We start from the raw sequence: 19,049 nt of genomic DNA on the forward strand, positions 1-19,049 counted from the left end.
CCTGCCCTGCACCCCCTTCCCTCCAGCAATGCTCCCCACCTTAGTCCATGTCCATGTCTCATGCATATAAGTTCTTTGGCTTCTCCATTTCCTATACTATTCTTAATATCCCCTTGTCTATTTTGTACCTACCAGTTATACTTCTTATTCCCTGTACCTTTTCCCCCTTTCTCCTTCCTCCCCCTTCCCACCGATAACCATTCATTTGATCTCCATATCTATGATTCTGTTCCTGTTCTAGTTGTTTGCTTAGTTTGTTCCTGTTTTTACTTTTGTTTTTTAGACTCAGTTGTTGATAGTTGTGTTTATTGTCATTTTAATGTTCATACTTTTGATCTTCTTCTTTTTCTTAAGTAAGTCCCTTTAACATTTCATGTAATAATGTCTTGGTGATGATGAACTCTTTTAGCTTTGCCTTGTCTGGGAAGCACTTTATCTGCCCTTCCATTCCAAATGATAGCTTTGCTGGATAGAGTAATGTAGATTATATGTCCTTGATTTTCATCACTTTGAATACTTCTTGCCAATCCTTTCCAACCTGTAAAGTTTCAAATCAGCTGACAGTCTTCTGGGAACTCCTTTGTGAGTAACTGTCTCATTTTCTGTTGCTGCTTTTAAGATTCTCTCTTTATATGTAACCTTTGGCATTTTCATTACGATGTCTCTTGGTGTGGTCCCCTTTGGATCCAACTTGTTTGAGGCTCTGAGCTTCCTGGACTTGTATGTCTTTTTCCTTTGCCAGATTGGGGACGTTTTCCTTCATTATTTTTTCAAATAAGTTTTCAATTTCTTGCTCTTCCACTTCTCCTTCTGGCATCCATATGATTCAGATGTTGGCATTTTTAGAGATATCCCATAGTCTTCTTATTCTCTCCTTGTTTATTTGAATTCTGATTTCTTCATTCTGTTCTCATTGACTGTTTGTTTCTTCTTTTTGTTCCCAGCTTCCTTCCCTTCACTGTTGGTTCCCTGTGGATTTTTCTGTATTTCACTTACTGTAGCCTCCATTTCTTCTTTTATGCTTTTCAGTACTCAGTGAGTTCTCTGAGCATCCTGATCACAAGTGTTTTGAACTCTGTATCTGATAGGTTGGCTATCTCCATTTCGTTTAGTTCTTTTTCTAGGGTTTTGTTCTCTTCTTCCACTTGGACCATAATTCTTCGTTTCCTCGATTCGGCAGCCTCCCTGTGTTTGTTTCTGTGTATGAAGTAGAGTTGCTTTGACTCCCCTGTTTTAGCGCACCAGTTAAGTTGCATGCGGTGGGACCTTAGGTATTTGGCAGGTCAAGGCAACCCGCTTCACTGCCTTGTGGCTCTGTGTGTAGGGTGGGGTTGGAGAGGGGACAGTGCTGCTGCCTGGCTGCTGGAGGCTCGCTTGGCACTCACCCTATTTCCAGTCACTTTGCCCACTTCCTGTGTGTGACTGGTGTCCCCCTAGCTGTTGTCCTGGTGTTGGTTCCCAGAGTGGGTGGGTTTGTGTCCATTCTAGGACCACACAGCCCCTTTAAACAGACTCTCCTGAGAGACCGGCAGTTTCTTCTGCCCCCCAACCCTCACTGGTTTTTACAGCCAGATGTTAAGAAGCTTTGTTTTCCTGGTGATGGAACCCTGGGCCGTGTGGTCTGGCCTGGAGCTGGGATCACTCGCTCCCCAGGTATCCTTCCCAGTTTTTATCTATCACACGTGAATGTGGTACTGCCCCTTTCTTGCTGCCAGGGCACCATGTTCTCTCTGCCCTGGCTTCCTGTCTCTTCTTTCTACCCATCTGGTTGAATAAGGCTTCTTTGAATCATTCGTTGTTGGACTTCCACAGAGTTTGATTTTCTGGCACTTCTGGGTGTTTTTTGTTTTGACGTTATTTGTGATTCTTCTTAGCTTTGTTCAGGGAGGTTAAGTGTGTCTACCTACACCTCCCTCTTGACCAGAATTCCCCCCAGGACCCCTGATTCTGATGGTACACATTTCTACCTCATTTTGTGACGTGCCTTTTTGGCATAATTTTGATTGCATTTTACCTTGTAACAGTTGCTGTAGCTGGAACGTCATGGTGTTCAGGTGTTTTCTACTGTTATCAAGTATGAGAACGGTGTTCCAAATAAAATGAAGTCGCATACAGACTTCTGAATACATTGTCGTCTGGTGGCATCCCAGTAAGCAGGCCTGCCTCCTGATTACTTGAGAGAGAAAAACTCAAGCAGGCAAACAAATAAACAACAAGTGGGCATTTCCCTCTTATTTTTTTTCTAACTGCTACTGGATTTTATTCTTTGGTGTGTAGTACAGCCAGTCTCAAAAATCAGGGTGGGTTGCATGATGGTGCAGGTGCTATTTGAAGGTAATTCTGACGCTGCCTCGCTTAGCAGTGAGAGCCAGCTGTGACGGGCTGTGCACTCTGGGAGGGGCACACCAGACGAACACAGGAGAGTCTTGACACTAGAAGGAAGTTCCCCAGGAAAAGTTTAACTGTTGTCGTGATAGCACTGGGATTTCCATGGCATCACTTGAACTAAGGGAGCTGAGTAGGAACTGAATTGATTCTGTCTGAGGTCATGGCTGAGTCTGTGAAAAGGAAAGGGCAGATCAGCAACTGATATGGGTGAGGACTTGATTAATACTTAGATTTCTCTAGAAAAATACAAGAAATCCTGAGTGGGAGAATTCTAGTTACTTCAGGGACAAAGGATGATGGTAAAAAATCCCCCAGGAAGTTGTCAGGAAAGTAATAAAATACCAGCTATTAGACATGATAGGGAGAGAGTATATTTGAAAAAATAACAGAGAACTTCCTCAATCTGGCAAAAGAAACAGACTTCCAGGAAGTCCAGGAAACTCAGTCCCAAAGCAGTTGGGCCCAAGGAAGCACACACTAAGGCACATAATAATTACACTACCCAAGATTAAAGAGAAGGAGACAATCTTAAAAGTAGCAAGAGAAAAGGAGACGAGACAGTTACCTACAAAGGAGTACCCTTAAGGCTGTCAGCTGATTTCTCAAAAGAAACTTAGCAGGCAAGAAGAGACTGGAAAGAAGTATTCAAAGTCATGAAAGGCAAGGACCTCCATCCAAGATCACTCTATCCAGCAAAGCTATCATTTAGAATGGAAGGGCAGATAAAGTGCTTCCCAGAAAAGGTCAAGTTAAAGGAGTTCATCATCACCAAGCCCTTATTATATGAAATGTTAAAGGGACTTATCTAAGAAAAAGAAGATGATCAAAACTATGAATAGTAAAATGATAGCAAAACTCACAACTGTCAACAACTGAGTCTAAAAAACAAAAATAAAAACAGGAACAAACTAAGCAACTAGAACAGGAACAGAATCACAGAAATAGAGATCACATAGAGGGTTTTCAGCAGGGAGGGGGAGGAGGGAGAATGGGAGAAAAGGTGCGAGGAATAAGAAGCATAATTGGTAGGTACAAAATAGACAAGGGGATGTTAAGGATAGTATAGGAAATGCAGAAGCCAAGTTACTTATATGTACAACCCATGGACATGAACTAAAGGAGGGAAATGCTGGTGGGAGGGAGGATGCAGGGTGGAGGGGAATAAAGGAGAGGGAAAAAATGATACAGCTGTAATAGCATAATCAATAAAATATACTTTAACCAAGTAAATATCTTCTTTCTTTCTTTGTAGAAATGTCTATTAAATCAGGACTAACCATATCAGACAGTCTCAAGTAGTCAGAATTATTTTTGTGTTTATTGATGACAGAAAGAAAAGGATACAATGGCATATTAAAAGAAATTAATAAAAATGGTAGAACAACCCCAGGGGTCTGGCATGAAATTAGTAGGAATGTAGTCTGATTCTTCTGGCTTCCTCAGGGGCAGGTCATAAGATGAATTTTTGCTAAGAGATAATCTGGACAAAATGTTTAAATTAGAGTAAATTAAATATAGATTGAGGAATTTGTACTTATGTAGACATTGACGAGGCACTAGACTTTGTTTTGAGTATAAGGGTGGTCTGATTACATTACTAGAACTAGCTATGTTTCCGGGAGGGAAATATGGAAGCAAAGTTTGCAGAACAGACCTGGGTAGAGAGAGGCCAAGAGGCAGAGCTAACAGTCCAGGTGAGAGGGTAATGAGAATGGGAATTTGATTGAGTGGCAGTGGAATGGAAAAGTGGAAGCAGTTGTAGGGGAGAAAATACGCATTTTTGTGAATGGAAGGTGAGCTAGCTCTTGAATAGACTGGTAGACTCATTCAGGTACTTGTCCCACTCCTGGGTAGACTGTTTTCCTTAAAAACAGTGTGCTTCTCTTGTCTTGTGATGTTAAATGTGCCATTGTGTCCGTATGCCCCAGTTTTTTCTGGGAAGCAGCTGCATTGCTGTTTGTTTTAACAAGTACTGTCTGTCACAGGAGATAAAAAGTAGATGATTTCTCAGCGGAGAAAATCTCCAGGTCACCCTGAAGTGTTAGATGGTTGCTAAGTGATGGAGTCCAAACTTGGAGAACTGGCTTCCAGCCTTTCCCCCGCAATTGTGTTACTTTAAAGTCATTTGCCCTCTCTCGGTGCCAATCTCTTCATCTGTTAAGTTGACGATTCCTTGCCTGCCTGAAGTCGGAGGGCTTGGCATCCCACCCAACTCCGTGTCCGTGATTCATGTAGCGTCCCCTTTGCACTGGAAGGGGTCTGGAAATGTACTCTGGCCTTCACATCCAGAAGAAGCATCCTTAGGACGGCTTCAGGACTTGACCGTGAACTGTCACTGTAGCAAATTCCTCTGTGCTGTGCCAGGTTTAAGCATGAGTTTCTTTTCTGTGTCACTGATGTAGGAAATCGGAAATCTGCAGAACCTGCTGTGCTTAGATGTCTCCGAAAACAAGTTGGAAAGACTTCCTGAGGAAATCAGTGGCCTGACTTCGTTAACAGATTTAGTCATTTCCCAGAACTTGCTAGAAACCATTCCGGACGGCATTGGTAAGTGCTGAAAAGAACTGCTAAGGTCCTCGCTGTTGGCTCGCGCATTTGGAGGACACTGTGGTCCTTTGGTCACCACCACTCAGGGGCTGGGGATGTGGTTCCTTTAGTTTGCTTGTTGCTTGGTTTTTGTTTTTTTTAAAGAAGGAATGCAAAAACTAGTACAATTTATATACGCAGGTATTTCCTTCACCCTGGTTTGGTAGAAATTATAGGTATCATTACTTACAATTATTGACTCATATCCCTTTCGTGCGCTCCTTGTCTCAATGATTTCAGTAGGGATTAGCTCAAAGAACAGAATGGGTTTCAGGCATATGAGCAATCACTAAGAATTTTCTAACTGAGCATTCTAAATAGTTTAGGAGAAGTAGCTTTGACCTTATTGCATAACCTGGGGAAGTGCTGTTAAAGGTAGCATGGTGTTCTGGAGTTGAGCCCTTTGAGAATAATCTTTTTTAACCATTCTATTCGAGACATTTCCTTTACCATAAGGATATTCAGTCTAGTTTGAGAAAATAAACACAGAGAGGGTATAAACAGACTGGACTGGCAGCTCCGCCGTAACAAAGCTGCTTAGAAATTCTAAGAAGCTATATTTAACCATATAGTTGTCATAGGATTGCTGTCTTTGACCTTTGTCTAGCCTATATTCAAAACATCAAAGGAAGTTTTTTGAGAGATTTTCAGCAGCCAGAGAAGCTGTAGACAGAGGACCACTGCCTTTCTGGTGCTCGGTCAGCTGAGAGTGCAACTGACAACAGCAGCTCGGCAGCGGGGTAGTCATGCCTTTTGGTTAAGGCCGGTTGGAAAATTGACGGGGATTTTGACTTGACGTAGAAATATTCCCAGAGAATCAGCTCCCTGAAAGCAGTTGTAGGAACTGGGGGTGTTTTCTTGCTTGTAATGGGAAGAAATAGGAGGCATCAGATGGCTGACTTCAAGCATGTGAAGATTTATTTCATCTTCCGGTACAAGTGGTGAAACGAAAGGATTGCAGATCTCACCATGATTTAAGAAAGAGCTTTAAAAGAAGTATTTGTTATGAATTAGTTTGGGCTGCTTGGTGAAGAAAAGGGCACCTTGTCACTAAAAGTGCTCCAGGCGAGCCTGCAGGACCACTTGCCACTAACGATGGTGATGGAGACCCCTCTGTTGGGTGAGATGCGACAGGGGTGCAACTCCTTGTGCCCTGCGGAGAATGCTAGTGTGTCTCCTGCCAGGAGAGGTGGAAACCCTCTGGGGACCGTGGTAGTAGGTTATTGATTATGCTACATAAAGACTTGAGAAGGTTAGTTCTGCTTTGCCCTGTAGGGGCACACAAGGCAAGTTAAGCGTTTCCACATTTGCCTTTCTCCTGCTTTATGTCTCTTTAAGATAGAGGCTGCTTTCGGGTTACCCCGGAGAAGATGTTAATAGTGCCAGCAGTCTGAGTAGATAACAGAGGGCGTCTGCTCTGTGGGCCGAGCCCCTGAGCTGTAGTGGAAAATGAGAATCTGAAAGATTTAGGACTCTCTTCACTCAGTGGGGACGCGGAGGAGGCCGCAGTAAACAGATTCTTCCTTCCCGGGGCCCGAAGGCGTCACCAGTAAGTCCATCTTCCTGCCCTGAGTGTAGCAGACCCCCTCCATGCTGGGACTTGTCAGAGATTCCCATCTTGTTCTGAGTGTGTAGAAATGCTTCAGCGTAGGGGTCTTCACCAAGTCGTTTTCATTTGTAAGTGACAGAAGAGACTGCACGCTACTGTGTGGTTTTTAGTAAGGAGAATTCTTGGACTAAGATACAAGTCTGTCTTCTCTGTACACAAAAATCCCTTTTTTAAAAGATTCGTTAAGAGCCAGCTCTTTGTTTTTCTTTAAATTTGCTGGTTTTGATATGATATTTTTAGGTAGTGACTTTTTAAGTGATTTGCTTCTAATTCCTGGCTATTTTTGATGTTCTGAACAAATTTTTAACTCTGAACCTTTAGTGTTGGAAATGAGAATGATACAGTTTCATTATGAACAGCTGTGTAAGGAAAAAATGAATAACTATTTAAAACAAGAAAGAACAGCAGATAGGAAATAACAAAGTTATAATTAGGAAAACGATTGTAACTAATGAGTTAAAATAATGCTTTTACAGGAAAACTAAAGAAACTGTCAATCCTGAAAGTGGATCAGAACAGACTAACACAGTTGCCTGAAACAGTTGGGGACTGTGAAAGCCTCACTGAATTGGTTCTTACGGAAAACCGACTCCCGGTGAGTGTGGTTTGCCCATTCAAATGAATACTGATAATGTGATTTCTAGATTATAAAGACTTAGTAGGGTAGATTCTACTTACTTGCGATGTGGGTGGACTAAATGGAAATTTCCTTATGTTAATCTGAAAAGGGGACTTGGGAAGCAAGTACATGTCATAAAGGTGAAGAAGGTGGTGTTTAAGCCCCCTGTCGGAGTGCGTGCCAGTTGTTGGTGCTCACAGTGGGGGGACTGCGCTGACACCTGACAGGGTCACCAGGGAGGCGCTGATGTCTCTGCTGTGGCGTCTGAGGACCTCCAGAGGAACTGCTGTTCTCTCTGGGTTCTTTGGCAAACGGGAAGAGTGGGAGAGAAGGGGAAGAAATGACGGTTGGCCAGGGAAAGCCTGGGTGGGACTTGGGGGAGGAATGGTCTTTTGGGGGAGCCAGAGAGTGGTGTCTGCTGGGCTTGGGTCTGTGATCTCACCCCACCCTAGAAATTGAGGGTGGGGTGACACAGGCTCCTGTCTTTCCTGGGGTAAAGGCCTTGGCATGTACCACCTGCCGGGGTAGGTCAGCAGGGCGACCAGGAGCCCCAGTTGCCTTCTTACTGCCTGCCGCTCTCCTCTGTTACCACTTCATCTTCTCCTTTCTCTGCTCTTCAGTGGTCTTGTAGCCACTGTATTTTTCCAGTTTACTTTCCTTTTCGCTGTCTTTATTTTGTCACTTTATTTTTTACCCAACCTTTCCTTATCCTTGTTCCTATTTTTTTTCCTTTTCTTTCTTTATCAAAGGAATAAGTAATGCTCTTTAGGTGAAAAAGCAGAAAAAGACAGAGTTCGTTCAGAGACAGAATCAGCAGGGGAGGTCTGGCAGCGTCCCCCATCGGGCAGCTCAAACTCCTCAGGCTGATGTGGTCGAAGCGACCAAGTTTCTGCCCTAGTTTGTGGTGTTGGGTTTACAATTAGTAATCATAACAATTTTTAAAGTAACATTCACCCTCGGATTCCTCGAGAGTGTTGAGACCCCCCTGTCAGCACTGGCCTTGTTCCTGTAGGACCCTGTGCTCCACACCCCGGCCCGTGCAGTCCCCTCTCTTCCCCTGGTGTCACAGCGCCCTGCTGAGAGTTTGAGCCCCTGCCCCAGCACTGTGGCTTCCACAGTCAGCCAAGCAATCATGGCAGTGTGGTTCTCGAAGGTGTAAGCAGGGAAGGGGGAATCTTAAATTAAATTCTCACTTGAGTTGAAGGACCTGCATAACCTCTTTACTAGGTGTTTCTCTGTTCCCAGCGAAATGCAAAATATTTAATCCCACATCCCCCAAGTGAAATTTACAAATATCTGATATTCAGAAAGAACTGTTACTTCTGTTACTGGATGAGATTATATTCTTTATGTTTTTGAGAAGATCTGTTGTACTGTGTTGTGTTAAAAGTTAATAATAAAAATGTTATTTTAACAGGCCTTACCTAAAAGCATTGGAAAACTTAAGAAGTTGAGCAACTTGAATGCAGACAGAAATAAATTAGTGTCTTTACCCAAAGAGGTATGTGCTTTAAAAAAATAATAAAGGAATAATTATCAAGAAATAACACAGAAGGGATCAGAAATGTCAAATACTTTTAAAAGACTCATGTGGAATCTTTTAAAGGCATGCACTCTCATCTGTGAGTAGAGAGATGGTTGGAGGAAGTATATCAAAGAGTGATCATCTGTAACGTTGAAGACGGTAGGTGGGTGTCTTTCCTTTAGGAAAGAGAGAGATTGATGTTTTGGGCTCGACCTACAGAAAACAGTGACACCATCGATGGAGATGGGTGGTTCGGGGTTTGGCAGAGGAAGTGGATGACTTCAGATTTGATAGAATTTAATGTGAAACTGAACTACCCCTTAGCCATTGAGATTATAAAAGTAGGTCTTGATGCAACCCTGTTCCTGGGCAGAGACAGACCCCGGGCGGCGTCCACGTCCTGGAGAGTGAAGGAACTCTTCACAAAAGCGTCCACCTAGAGGAAGGCAAATGGGAAGCACAGCCGGATTTTTAGGATTCTTTTCTTGTCAGCACTTCAAGCAGGAGAAATGAGACAGCCACTGTCCATTGTGGAGAATAGCTTTGTGGGCTAGAGGCTAAGTTCTGGCAGGCAGCTTAAAATGCTGAAAACAAGAAGTCCGTTGCGTATTAAACAAGGAGTTGTGTAGTATGTTGTTTAAAAAGAAGGCCTACCTTCTGCTAGGAACTAGGAGAACTTGATTGGAGTTGGGTAGTGTTGAGCTTTTATTAGCAATAAAAGTTCATTATTAGTGAATTTTTCTCAGCAACATAGCCTAAAAGTAAGTTTAAGCCACCGTTTTTCCCTCCGTCAAATGTTGGTGAGTCCACTCCCCATCATTAGGGCCTCGCATAAAAAGGTGTGGGATTGTGTGATGTAAGCACTGGCCAGGTGCAGTTGCCTTTGTAGTTCTCTGTTTCGACACTTGCCAATATCTATCTTGGAATAATGTCAAAGCTACCACCTAACCCGCCAGAACTTCAGGGTTCTTATTTTGCTGGGATACTTCTCAGGATGTCTGAACTTGGCCTGATTTTTTCTTTCGTTTCCGCATCGTGGTGCTCCGCCCTCTGTGCTTCAGTCTGCTCCCTGCGTGGACGGCAAGCGTTCCTGAATGGAGGCAGGAGGGCGTTTATTACGTTAGGTCGGCCAAAAAGCCCATTTAATTGTTTCTGTAAGATAAGACACATTTTTCATTTTCACCATAACTGTATTGATTTGAATATTTTGAGTATGTTGGCTGTCTCCTATATCCTGCCGTTGGCTTCCAGTGGGTAGAGGCCACGGGAAACGCCTTCCAATGCGTAAGACAGCCCCAAGCAAAGATGTGGCCAGAATGTCAGTAGTACCAAGAAACTTCACAAACCACTTTTGACACATTCGGTCAGTCACAGACCTTCTCCATATATTGCACCAATCTTTTTTTTGCATTTCAGTTGCGTTTTTAACTTTCCTGAAACAATCAAGCATAATACTCTGAATGTTGTGTATCTTCTTCTGTCTTCAGTGTTAAAATGGCTGCACAAAAATTCAACAATTTTGATAAGTTTTTTAAAAGATTTTATTTATGTATTTTTAGACAGAGAGGAAGGGAGGGAGAAAGAGAGGGGGAGAAGCATCAATGAATGGTTGCCTCTCATGCGCCCCCTACTGGGGACCTGGCCCGCAACCCAGGCATGTGCCCTGATTGGGAATCGAACCACCGACCCTTTGGTTTGCAGGCCAGCACTCAATTCACTGAGCCACACCAGCCAGGCCTGTAAGTTTTTTTTTTTTTTTTTTTAATGCAAGCTGATATGACAGCTGTCACCATACAGTCTAACAAAATTGTTTCGAATGAAGTTAAAGACAACTAAATACACCTAGAGCCATCATATGGGAAAAAAAGTAATGGACTTTTTGGCCACCCTAATAAATGTGATCATATTCCGACACATCCTTAATCTGAACACTGGCCTCTAAATAAAACTGTTCCCACCTCTTTTCAGTCTACATCTCGACATAATTGGGACACAACTAAGAGATTCTGCTAATTAAAACATTTTGGTTCCAGGCTCTAGGTGATAAACCAGAACACAGCTGAACATTATTCTCAACGTTGATTTTACTCTTGTTGAGTAGTACACATAGATGGGTAATAGATTGGACACAAACACACTCAGAGAAGTAGAAAAGATTTGTTACTTTCTGCTTCAGCACCATGTGCTGACTGGGTGCTTTCATGTATGTTAACTCATTGAATCCTCACAGCAGCTTTGAAGGTCAAGGGGATTTCCTCATTTCACAGACGGGGAAACTGAGGCCAACGAGGAGCCTTCCTTACTTGGGCTCCTATAGCTAGGAGTGTATAGAACTGGGCTGCAAAGATGTGTCTCCCCACAGCCAGCTCACTGCCCTTTCACTGGCCAGGAACAGCGTGGCCACTCAGCTAATACTGATTCAGCCCAGCCTTTCCATCTGTGTGACCTTGCAGTGTGGCAGGACCATAATTTGGTTCAAAAAAAAAAAAGCCAAATTATTTTTAGTTTGGACATTTTAGAAAATTAATACATTTTAGGGATATTTCAAGGAAAATACCGAAGAGAGCAGTTTTAAGTATGGTGTTAACAATCCCCACTTTCCCCACCCACCCCCAACCTCCCTCCCTCTCTTTTTTGGTTGTCTCTTTGAAAGGAACACATACATTCCAGACAGGAACCTCAGAACTTTATTTTTGCAAGACTATCACCATCACTGCAGGGTCAGTCCTCTGTTCACTTTAAGAGACTGAAACCCGTACTTCGTGTTTCTTTGTAGAGGGTCATGTCTAGTGCGTGCTGTGTGTCTGCATAAAGTTCCTAGGAACAGCTTTTCATGATGTGAAAAGTGTAAGTATTTCTAGCTTCAAAGCATTTTAGTTAGCTATCCCATTTTATTCATTTTCTGAGAAATTATGATTGGTTTTCTGGCATCCAGAGTTTGATAAAGGAATGAAGTCTGCGCCTGCTGTGTCAGCGGCCTGATAAAGTGGAGAATGTTCAGGCTTCTAGGAACTGGATCTTGTCTAGTGCACCTCCACTCCTACTCCCATGCACGGGCTCCCAGAGTGGGAGTGCACTGGGCGTATATCTCCAACTCTGCTGTGGGTCACAGCTTGGTAACCCAGCAGAAATAGTTGAATGCGTGCCTCTGACCGTCGGGGCTGCGCAGCCAAGTCCCCCAGGGCCTCCTGACCTCAAACTGCGTCATGTTGGTCTGGGCTGCACCATCATGCCATGGGTCTGTGCGGTGAATGTGGTAGACCCTCCAGCCCTGTGCGTGTGTGTGTGTGCACGCGTGCCCAGTGACCGTGTGTGTGTGTGTGTATGTGTGCTCGCTCTGTCTCCAACCTTGATACAGTTTGATCAAATTCTGCACTTTCCTGATTGGATTCTTTTCTTTCAAAACTTTACTACTTTCTCATGTTAAGTTGCATGCATGACAAACCTAAACAGAAATGCTGACCAATTTAATTTACATGCCAAAAATCCTTAGTTGTATTAATTGCCATTGGCCTGGTGTGCTGTGTAGTTCTTCGTAGTTTTTGTCTTTTTAAAAATTTGATAGTATTGTGTATTATCAATTTTATAGCACAGCTTCTCCGTGTATAGCAGCATTTATTTGCATTTTTTCCCAAATGACTGAGGGGAAAATGTTTGTACTGTGTGGGTCACAATAATAGACTGTTTGTGTTTTGTGGTGTTATTTGTAGTAAACATTTGCAAATCAATGAATGTCTCTTGTTTTCTTAATTGTTAGCTGCTTGGAAATTTAGAAAAGTCAGGTAAACTTGTTATCTTGTAAGTATCGTTCAGACCACAGTTGCATCTCTGACTGCCATTTGCTTCATAAATGCATGAAGATCCAAATCGGCTGACTGCTTTGTGTGTATTTCATTGTAAAATATTGGGCATTTTCCTCTAAGCTCAGTTTTGTTTTGTTGTAAATGACTGCATGGCCTGGAAGCTTTTCTGTTATGTCAGTTTGTTCAGATTATTTTCTCAAGAGAATGCTTTTCTATGAATTACATTTTGAGTTACTCAGAAACTCTCAAAGGCATAACTTGGCAGCTCGTCTGTCTTCACTGAATCCGTTTGTTGGCACCATTCTGTCTCTGATGGAAAGGCTAGATTGGCTTGATTTGCTACGTGTGGCATGCTTCTGATTTTTCAAGCAACTTGTTTGTATCTTCTTTTTTTCATCTTGTCGCTTAAGTACATGTACTTCTGGGAAAAGGAGGTTCCCTGAAACTCTCATAATTTTGGCAGAGGGAGGAACGAAGAGACGGTGTTGTCGTGTGACTCATGGGTAGACAGGGTGTTGGTATATGTGTGATCGTGGGTATGATGAAAGACAGCCAGCGGCTTCATAATATTCCCCCAAACAGATCTTCACTTTAAATAGCCTGGACCTTAAAGAGTTTCTGACTGGAAGAAATTGAGTATATTTCCAAGTTTAGACCCCAGCCTTTTGTCTGCATTAAGTCAAAATGGTAATGTCCCTAACTACATCACACCTATCCAGAAAAATGAGACAAATAGGATTTGGAGATCATTCATCAAAGCTTTTCTTTATCCAGTGATCTGTCAGCATTAATTACCCATAAATATTAGTGTGGTATTCAGAAATGTCTCTAGCGATCAAGTATGCATTTTATGGATGGCTTTCTGCCTTCTTACTATAATTTAAAATTATTTTAGTGAATAATTTAGACTCTTCCCATTATATTTTAAATGATATATTGTTAAATAAAAGATGTAAAATCTAGAAATACTAGAATGAAATATACTTGACCATTGGATTTCAAGATGGAGAAAGCATTCCTAAACTTGAAAGAGGAAACAAGTCATAAAAGAGGTAGTCGATGCATCTGTCAGTATAAAAATGAGATCGCTGGTCTTTACGAAGGTACAGACAGCCTGGAGCGGGGCATTTGCAGCATTGCAAACGAATGCGAAACGATTGTGCTCTCTTCTTACTCTGCTAGAAACTCTTTCACACCATCGAGAAAAAGATGTTCCCACTGTAGAAAAGTGGACAAAAGTGAAAGCAAAGAACTCCCCTTCCCAGGAATCAGTAAGTGATTCTTAGAAGAAAAAACAGAAATGGTTATAAATAAGAAAAAGTTTTAGCCCTATAGTATTCACAGAAATGTTAATGGAAGCGTTTTGACCTATCAGGTTATCAAGATTTAAAAAACGGTAATAATAATGATACCAAATTTTGGCAAGGCTACAGGGAAGTGCATACTATTATGGAAGTATAGATTATTATGGCTTCTCTGGTAGGGAATATGATAATAGTGTTAAAAACCTACAAAATGTGCACACCCCTTGATTCTGCAGTTCTGCTTCTAGCGCCTTTATCCTAAGGACACAGTTGCGGATATGCACGAAGAATGATGCACAAGACTGTTTCTTTCTCACAGTGCATATAGGAGCAGCTGATGTCTGCCAGCACCGTGCAAGCATATACTGGGGCAGCTGACACATGCCAGGCACTGTTAGCTTTCATGCTTTTTCTTGTCTAATTTTTGCAACAGTTGTGTGGAGTGTAGGTAAATCATTTTCAGTATCTAACAAGTTGTGAAACTAAGGGCTTAAGTAACTTGACCATTGTATGTGTGTATGTGTACAAGATTTTATTCTCCAGTCAACATAAGTTACTTTTTTATAATTAAAAAAGAAGAATGTCATAGCTATTACTGGATATTTTGATGTCAGTGGCCCAACAGTTCAGAGTCCCAAAGCCATGTGGTTTCCAAAATATTTATGATGTAGGGAACATTTGAATAGTGTGCCACGGATCGTGATGATTTTGAAAAGGCCAAAAATAGTGTTTGGTTTCTAAAATTACACATCATAATATTTGTTTAAATTGTATTTTCACCAGATTTTTGCTTATTGTACATTTTCCCTTTTGCCACTGAAATGTGGGTTTAGTTCTGTTACAAATGATCTCGAAGGGAGGATGCTGAGGGAAATGGAAGCTCCTTTGTACTTAAGACAGGCGTTTGCTCCGTGGAATATAGGCAGACAAAGGTAGGCTTTGTCTTTGAATCGTTGACTCTGTCTGATTATCTTCTTTAGGGCAAAGTAACCTGCAGGCGATTAATACTTAGTGAAAGGTGACCTAACTAAAGGTTTGCCTAATGCCTGCTGGTCCCTTCTCGTTGAGATGGATTAGATCAGTAACAGACAGGTGAGGACAGTATCATCTTGACTTAAGAGACACAAAACAGCTCAACAAGGATTCTCAGCTATATTCTGTATTTCTCAGAGGACCCGAGTCCACCCCCTTGGGTCCTGGGAAAGTGCTATTATGTGGTTTAGGGGAGGTTTAAAAATACCAGCTTCCTACATTACTGGTAATAAGTTGTTTAAACAGTGACTCTGCTTCCCTGAATTTCTAAGTGATACAGACATTTTATCCCAATGGCCTCTTTCAGGAGCCTGTAAACTCTCGCTTCCTGAACCCAAAAGAGAGAGTGAAAACACACGTGAATACTGTAAATAACACAATACTAAACTCATCTCAACTCTCCACGGGTGTTAACACAAAATGCCATTGTCAAGGAGACAGTGTTTTATTTATTTATTTATGGCTTTTTTTTTGACTTTTTATAGAGCATTATGTAACATTATAACTTAAATGACAGTGAATACACCATAATATCTATAAAATAAGCCTTGTTTAATTTTCTGCCTCTAAATTTTAAGTAATCAAATAAATGGGGAGAATCCCTGCAAGCCTTGCCTCACATGCTTTATCTTTTTTAGTCCTTCTCAGAGAGAATAGGATTTTCATCCGTTACCAGGCTGACACTTGGATTACTTCTTTGACAAGTACTTTTTTTGCCTTTAGAAATTTGTGTACTTCTCTTATCTCACATTTAGATTATTTGTCCTGTAAGGGTTTTTTTTTTCAGTATTTAAAAAAAAAATATTTTTTAAGCAGCCCAAGTGCCATCAGTAGATGAGTGGATAAAACAATTATGCGACATTTACACAGTGGAATACCACTTGGCTGTAAGAAAAGAGAAAATTTTACCCTTTGCGACAGCATGGATGGACCTGGAGAATGTTATGCTGAGTGAAAAAAGCCAGTTAGAGGAAGACAAATAGCATATGATTTCACTCATATGTGGAATCTAATGAAGACTGAACTAACAAGCAAAATAGAGACTCATAGGTGGAGAGCAGGGTAACAGCTCTGTGGGTGGGGGGAGTTGAGGGGGTGGAAGGATTGAGCAAAAAGAGAAAGGACTCATGGACATGGCCAGTGGAGTGGTGATTGCGGGGGAGGGGGCCGAAGGGGCACAGGTGGTCATGCGAGAGGATGTTTTAAAGAGTTCAGGTGGGTTCAGGGAAGAGCTCACAGGATCAGCGCCACTCCAGCATAGTAGTCTGTAGCCACTCAAGTGGTGACTGAGCTTTTCATTTGGATAAGGAATTTTCACTTCTCTGAAAAAGAATAGCTACCACATTTCTTCGGCAACAGCAACAGACCAGTTCTATGATGGGCGCTAAATTATTGGGTTGGCCAAAAAGTCCATGTAGTTTTTTCTGTAAAATGAAAGAATTTTTCATTTTCACCAATAACTTTTATCGATTTGGATATTCTGAGTATGCCGGCTGTCTCCTGCTATTGGCTTCTAGTGGGAAGAGGCCAGGGGTGCTGCCAGACTTCTTCCAGTGCGTGAGACAGCCCCACAGCCAAGAACTATTTGGCCAAATTGGCAGTAGTACCAAGAAACTTCGCAAACCACTTTTGACAAGTTCGATCAGTCACGGCATCTTCTGCATACACTACACAAATCTTTTTTCGTTTTTTTTTGCATTTCAATTGCAGTTTTTTTTTCTTGAAATAACCAAGCATAATACTCCAAAAATGTTGCGTATGTCTTTCCATCTACAATATTAAAATGGCTGCATAGAAATCACCAATTTTGATAACTTTAAAAAAATGCATGCTGATGAGACAGCTGTCACAATACCATCTAACAAAATTGTTTTGAATGAAGTTAAAGACAGCTAAGTACTGCTAGAGCCATTGTACAGAAAAAAACAAACAATTTGGCTAACCCAATATATTTGTGGTTTCATTTAATTCAATCCTTACTGTTATTTTTGGTTAAAGTAATGTATTCACTCCCATAAAACATGATCAAGCCTAAAATCTCATCCAGGTGCCTGTGATCTCAAGCACAAACTCCCTCCTTCGTACCGCGCTCCTCCGACGTCTGTAAAGAACTGTATCTTTTGAGTTATGATTTTGACCGCCTAACAATCTTTTCTAAAAGCCAAGGTTCATGCCATCCCTTCTTGGCTGATTTGGTAAGAGGGCGCTGTTTGAGTGATGTGTGGCCTTGGCGGGTAACAACACTGACTCTTCGTTGGCATTGTTTTCCAAAAACCGTGGACAATAGAGATCCGAGGTCACTCTGCTTTGACCACCTAGAGTGCTTAGGAGGCTCGGGATACAATTGCTTTCCATCCTTTTACATCGCAAATGTGTGAGATCAGAGAGAGAAAGGAAAAAGAAAAAAGTGAAACTATAAGCACAGTAGACAGCTCACACACTCCACTGGGAGTTTACATGATTTAGAGAGTGATCATTTGTCCACAACTTTTAGAGCCCTTTCTGATAAAGTTTAATTAGTTAATTAATTAATTTTAAAAATATATAGTATATACACATGATACAAATTGAAAATCTTCACATGGAATAGTAGAAGGGCCCCAAAACAGGTATCCTACAGGGGCTGGGGCAGTGGGTAACTTCAGGACAAAGTGCCCAGAATCACACTAGAGTCTTGTGTCTGTCCACCTTCCAGGAGCTTGTTGTCCCATCAGGAGGGTCACGTGTGAGAGTAACTGACGCTGGCTTCATCCTCCCCGAAGGAGGATGGCAGGGCCGAGTCTGGTCCACCGCTCCCCCTCTGAGCCCAGGCCCTAGTGCAGGTACCCCTCTCCACAGGAAGCGGAGTCAGGATCCTCTCCACAAAGACCTCGAGTTTTCCTTCCCATGAGTAGTTTTTTGTTGGGACCGTGTAAATGTCTCAGAGATAATCTGATCGTGTCAATGCTCCAAAGATTCAGCGTTTTGGTTTCTTTCCTTCTATAATCCCTGGCACCCGGTAGAACTTGACGATTGCCTTTGTCAAGGGAGGGAAGAATGCCTGGCCCCACACAAGATCCTTTCAGGACACGGTATTAGGGCCCTATATTTATAAAATGTGAGGGAGGCCACTTAAGTGATTCTTTCTAGGAAGAAAAAACACTATATACAGCTTCAGATAATAACTTTAAGTAGCAGCCTTTCACTAGGAAGTAAATTAATAAATATAAACATACCTAAATTAGAAAGGTTGGCAGGTAGAAAGCCTTCACAGGTGAGTAGATAGAATGGTACTGTACTCGCCAGGCATCCTGATTATATCTAAATGCACGAATTAGACAGTAGCTCAGTCGGAGGGTCTGTCAGAGGTTTGGATGGACCAGAATTGTGAAGGAAGCTCGGAGAGAGATGTGTCAGTGCAGACCAGGGGGTTCTGGAAACACTTTGTGAAATAGAGGGTGTGCAGCTAATTTGGGATAATTGGTGAGATTTAGAGAGACAGAATAGAAGGGTATTTCTATAAGAAAGAGCTGAACCAGAAGTGTAAGACGTATGTTAAGAGGACAGTGAATAAGCCCGTTTTGCTGGGATGGGACCTGTGAATCCTGAGAAATGGGGACAGTCCAAAAGCCTTTCTGCATATCTGGGTGTTTTCCCGGGGACAAGAGACGAATGTTAGTCTGTGTTTTCTTCTGCTTATTTTTCTTTTATATCCATTATGATTAAATACTGTGGTTAGAAATATTATTTCAAAATCTTGACATTAACTCCAAAAGGAAGACAAAGAAGATTTTGCATGAAGGAAATTCTGTAGCAGTTTCATAAGTGTGCATTCTGCTTTTTAAGATCTATCCATATACTGACCAGAATCGTAAATAGAAAAGGTCAGAAGCTACATTCAGACATCATTGAAGATTCCATCAGGTCGTTTGCCCTCAGCAAGGGGAAGGCTGCGGAGTACTTTTCCACGTGTCACAGAGACATCAAAAGGTCCCTTCAGGAGCCTTTTCTAGCAGTTGCTCCTCGGTGGCGAGCACAGGAAGAACGCAGGCCCCGGGTGGAGTGCTGCAGGGTGTCGTGTCTGGGATGAGTTACTGTTTGCACCCCGCGGTGTAGCTTGCCCGACTGTAGAAACCACAGCCAACTTGTTCAGGAGGGTCATTGATTTCTTTTGTGTTTATGTATTTGGTTGAAGACCAGATTT

At 42.1% G+C, this 19,049-nt stretch overlaps 1 protein-coding gene across 3 annotated transcripts in view; it reads left to right on the plus strand.

Moving 5' to 3' along the window:
• The window catches only part of LRRC1 (leucine rich repeat containing 1), a 136,654-nt gene that overhangs the window by 105,126 nt on the left and 12,479 nt on the right, over positions 1-19,049 (plus strand). For all 3 annotated transcript variants that reach the window (XM_045193013.2, XM_024558049.4, XM_024558050.4), the window contains 3 exons: positions 4,791-4,935; positions 7,060-7,178; positions 8,620-8,703. In XM_045193013.2, coding sequence (XP_045048948.1) covers positions 4,791-4,935; positions 7,060-7,178; positions 8,620-8,703 — 348 coding nt within the window. The remainder of the gene's footprint in view (positions 1-4,790; positions 4,936-7,059; positions 7,179-8,619; positions 8,704-19,049) is intronic.

The sequence above is a fragment of the Desmodus rotundus genome, chromosome 11 (assembly GCF_022682495.2).
Source record: "Desmodus rotundus isolate HL8 chromosome 11, HLdesRot8A.1, whole genome shotgun sequence".
NCBI lineage: Eukaryota > Metazoa > Chordata > Mammalia > Chiroptera > Phyllostomidae > Desmodus > Desmodus rotundus.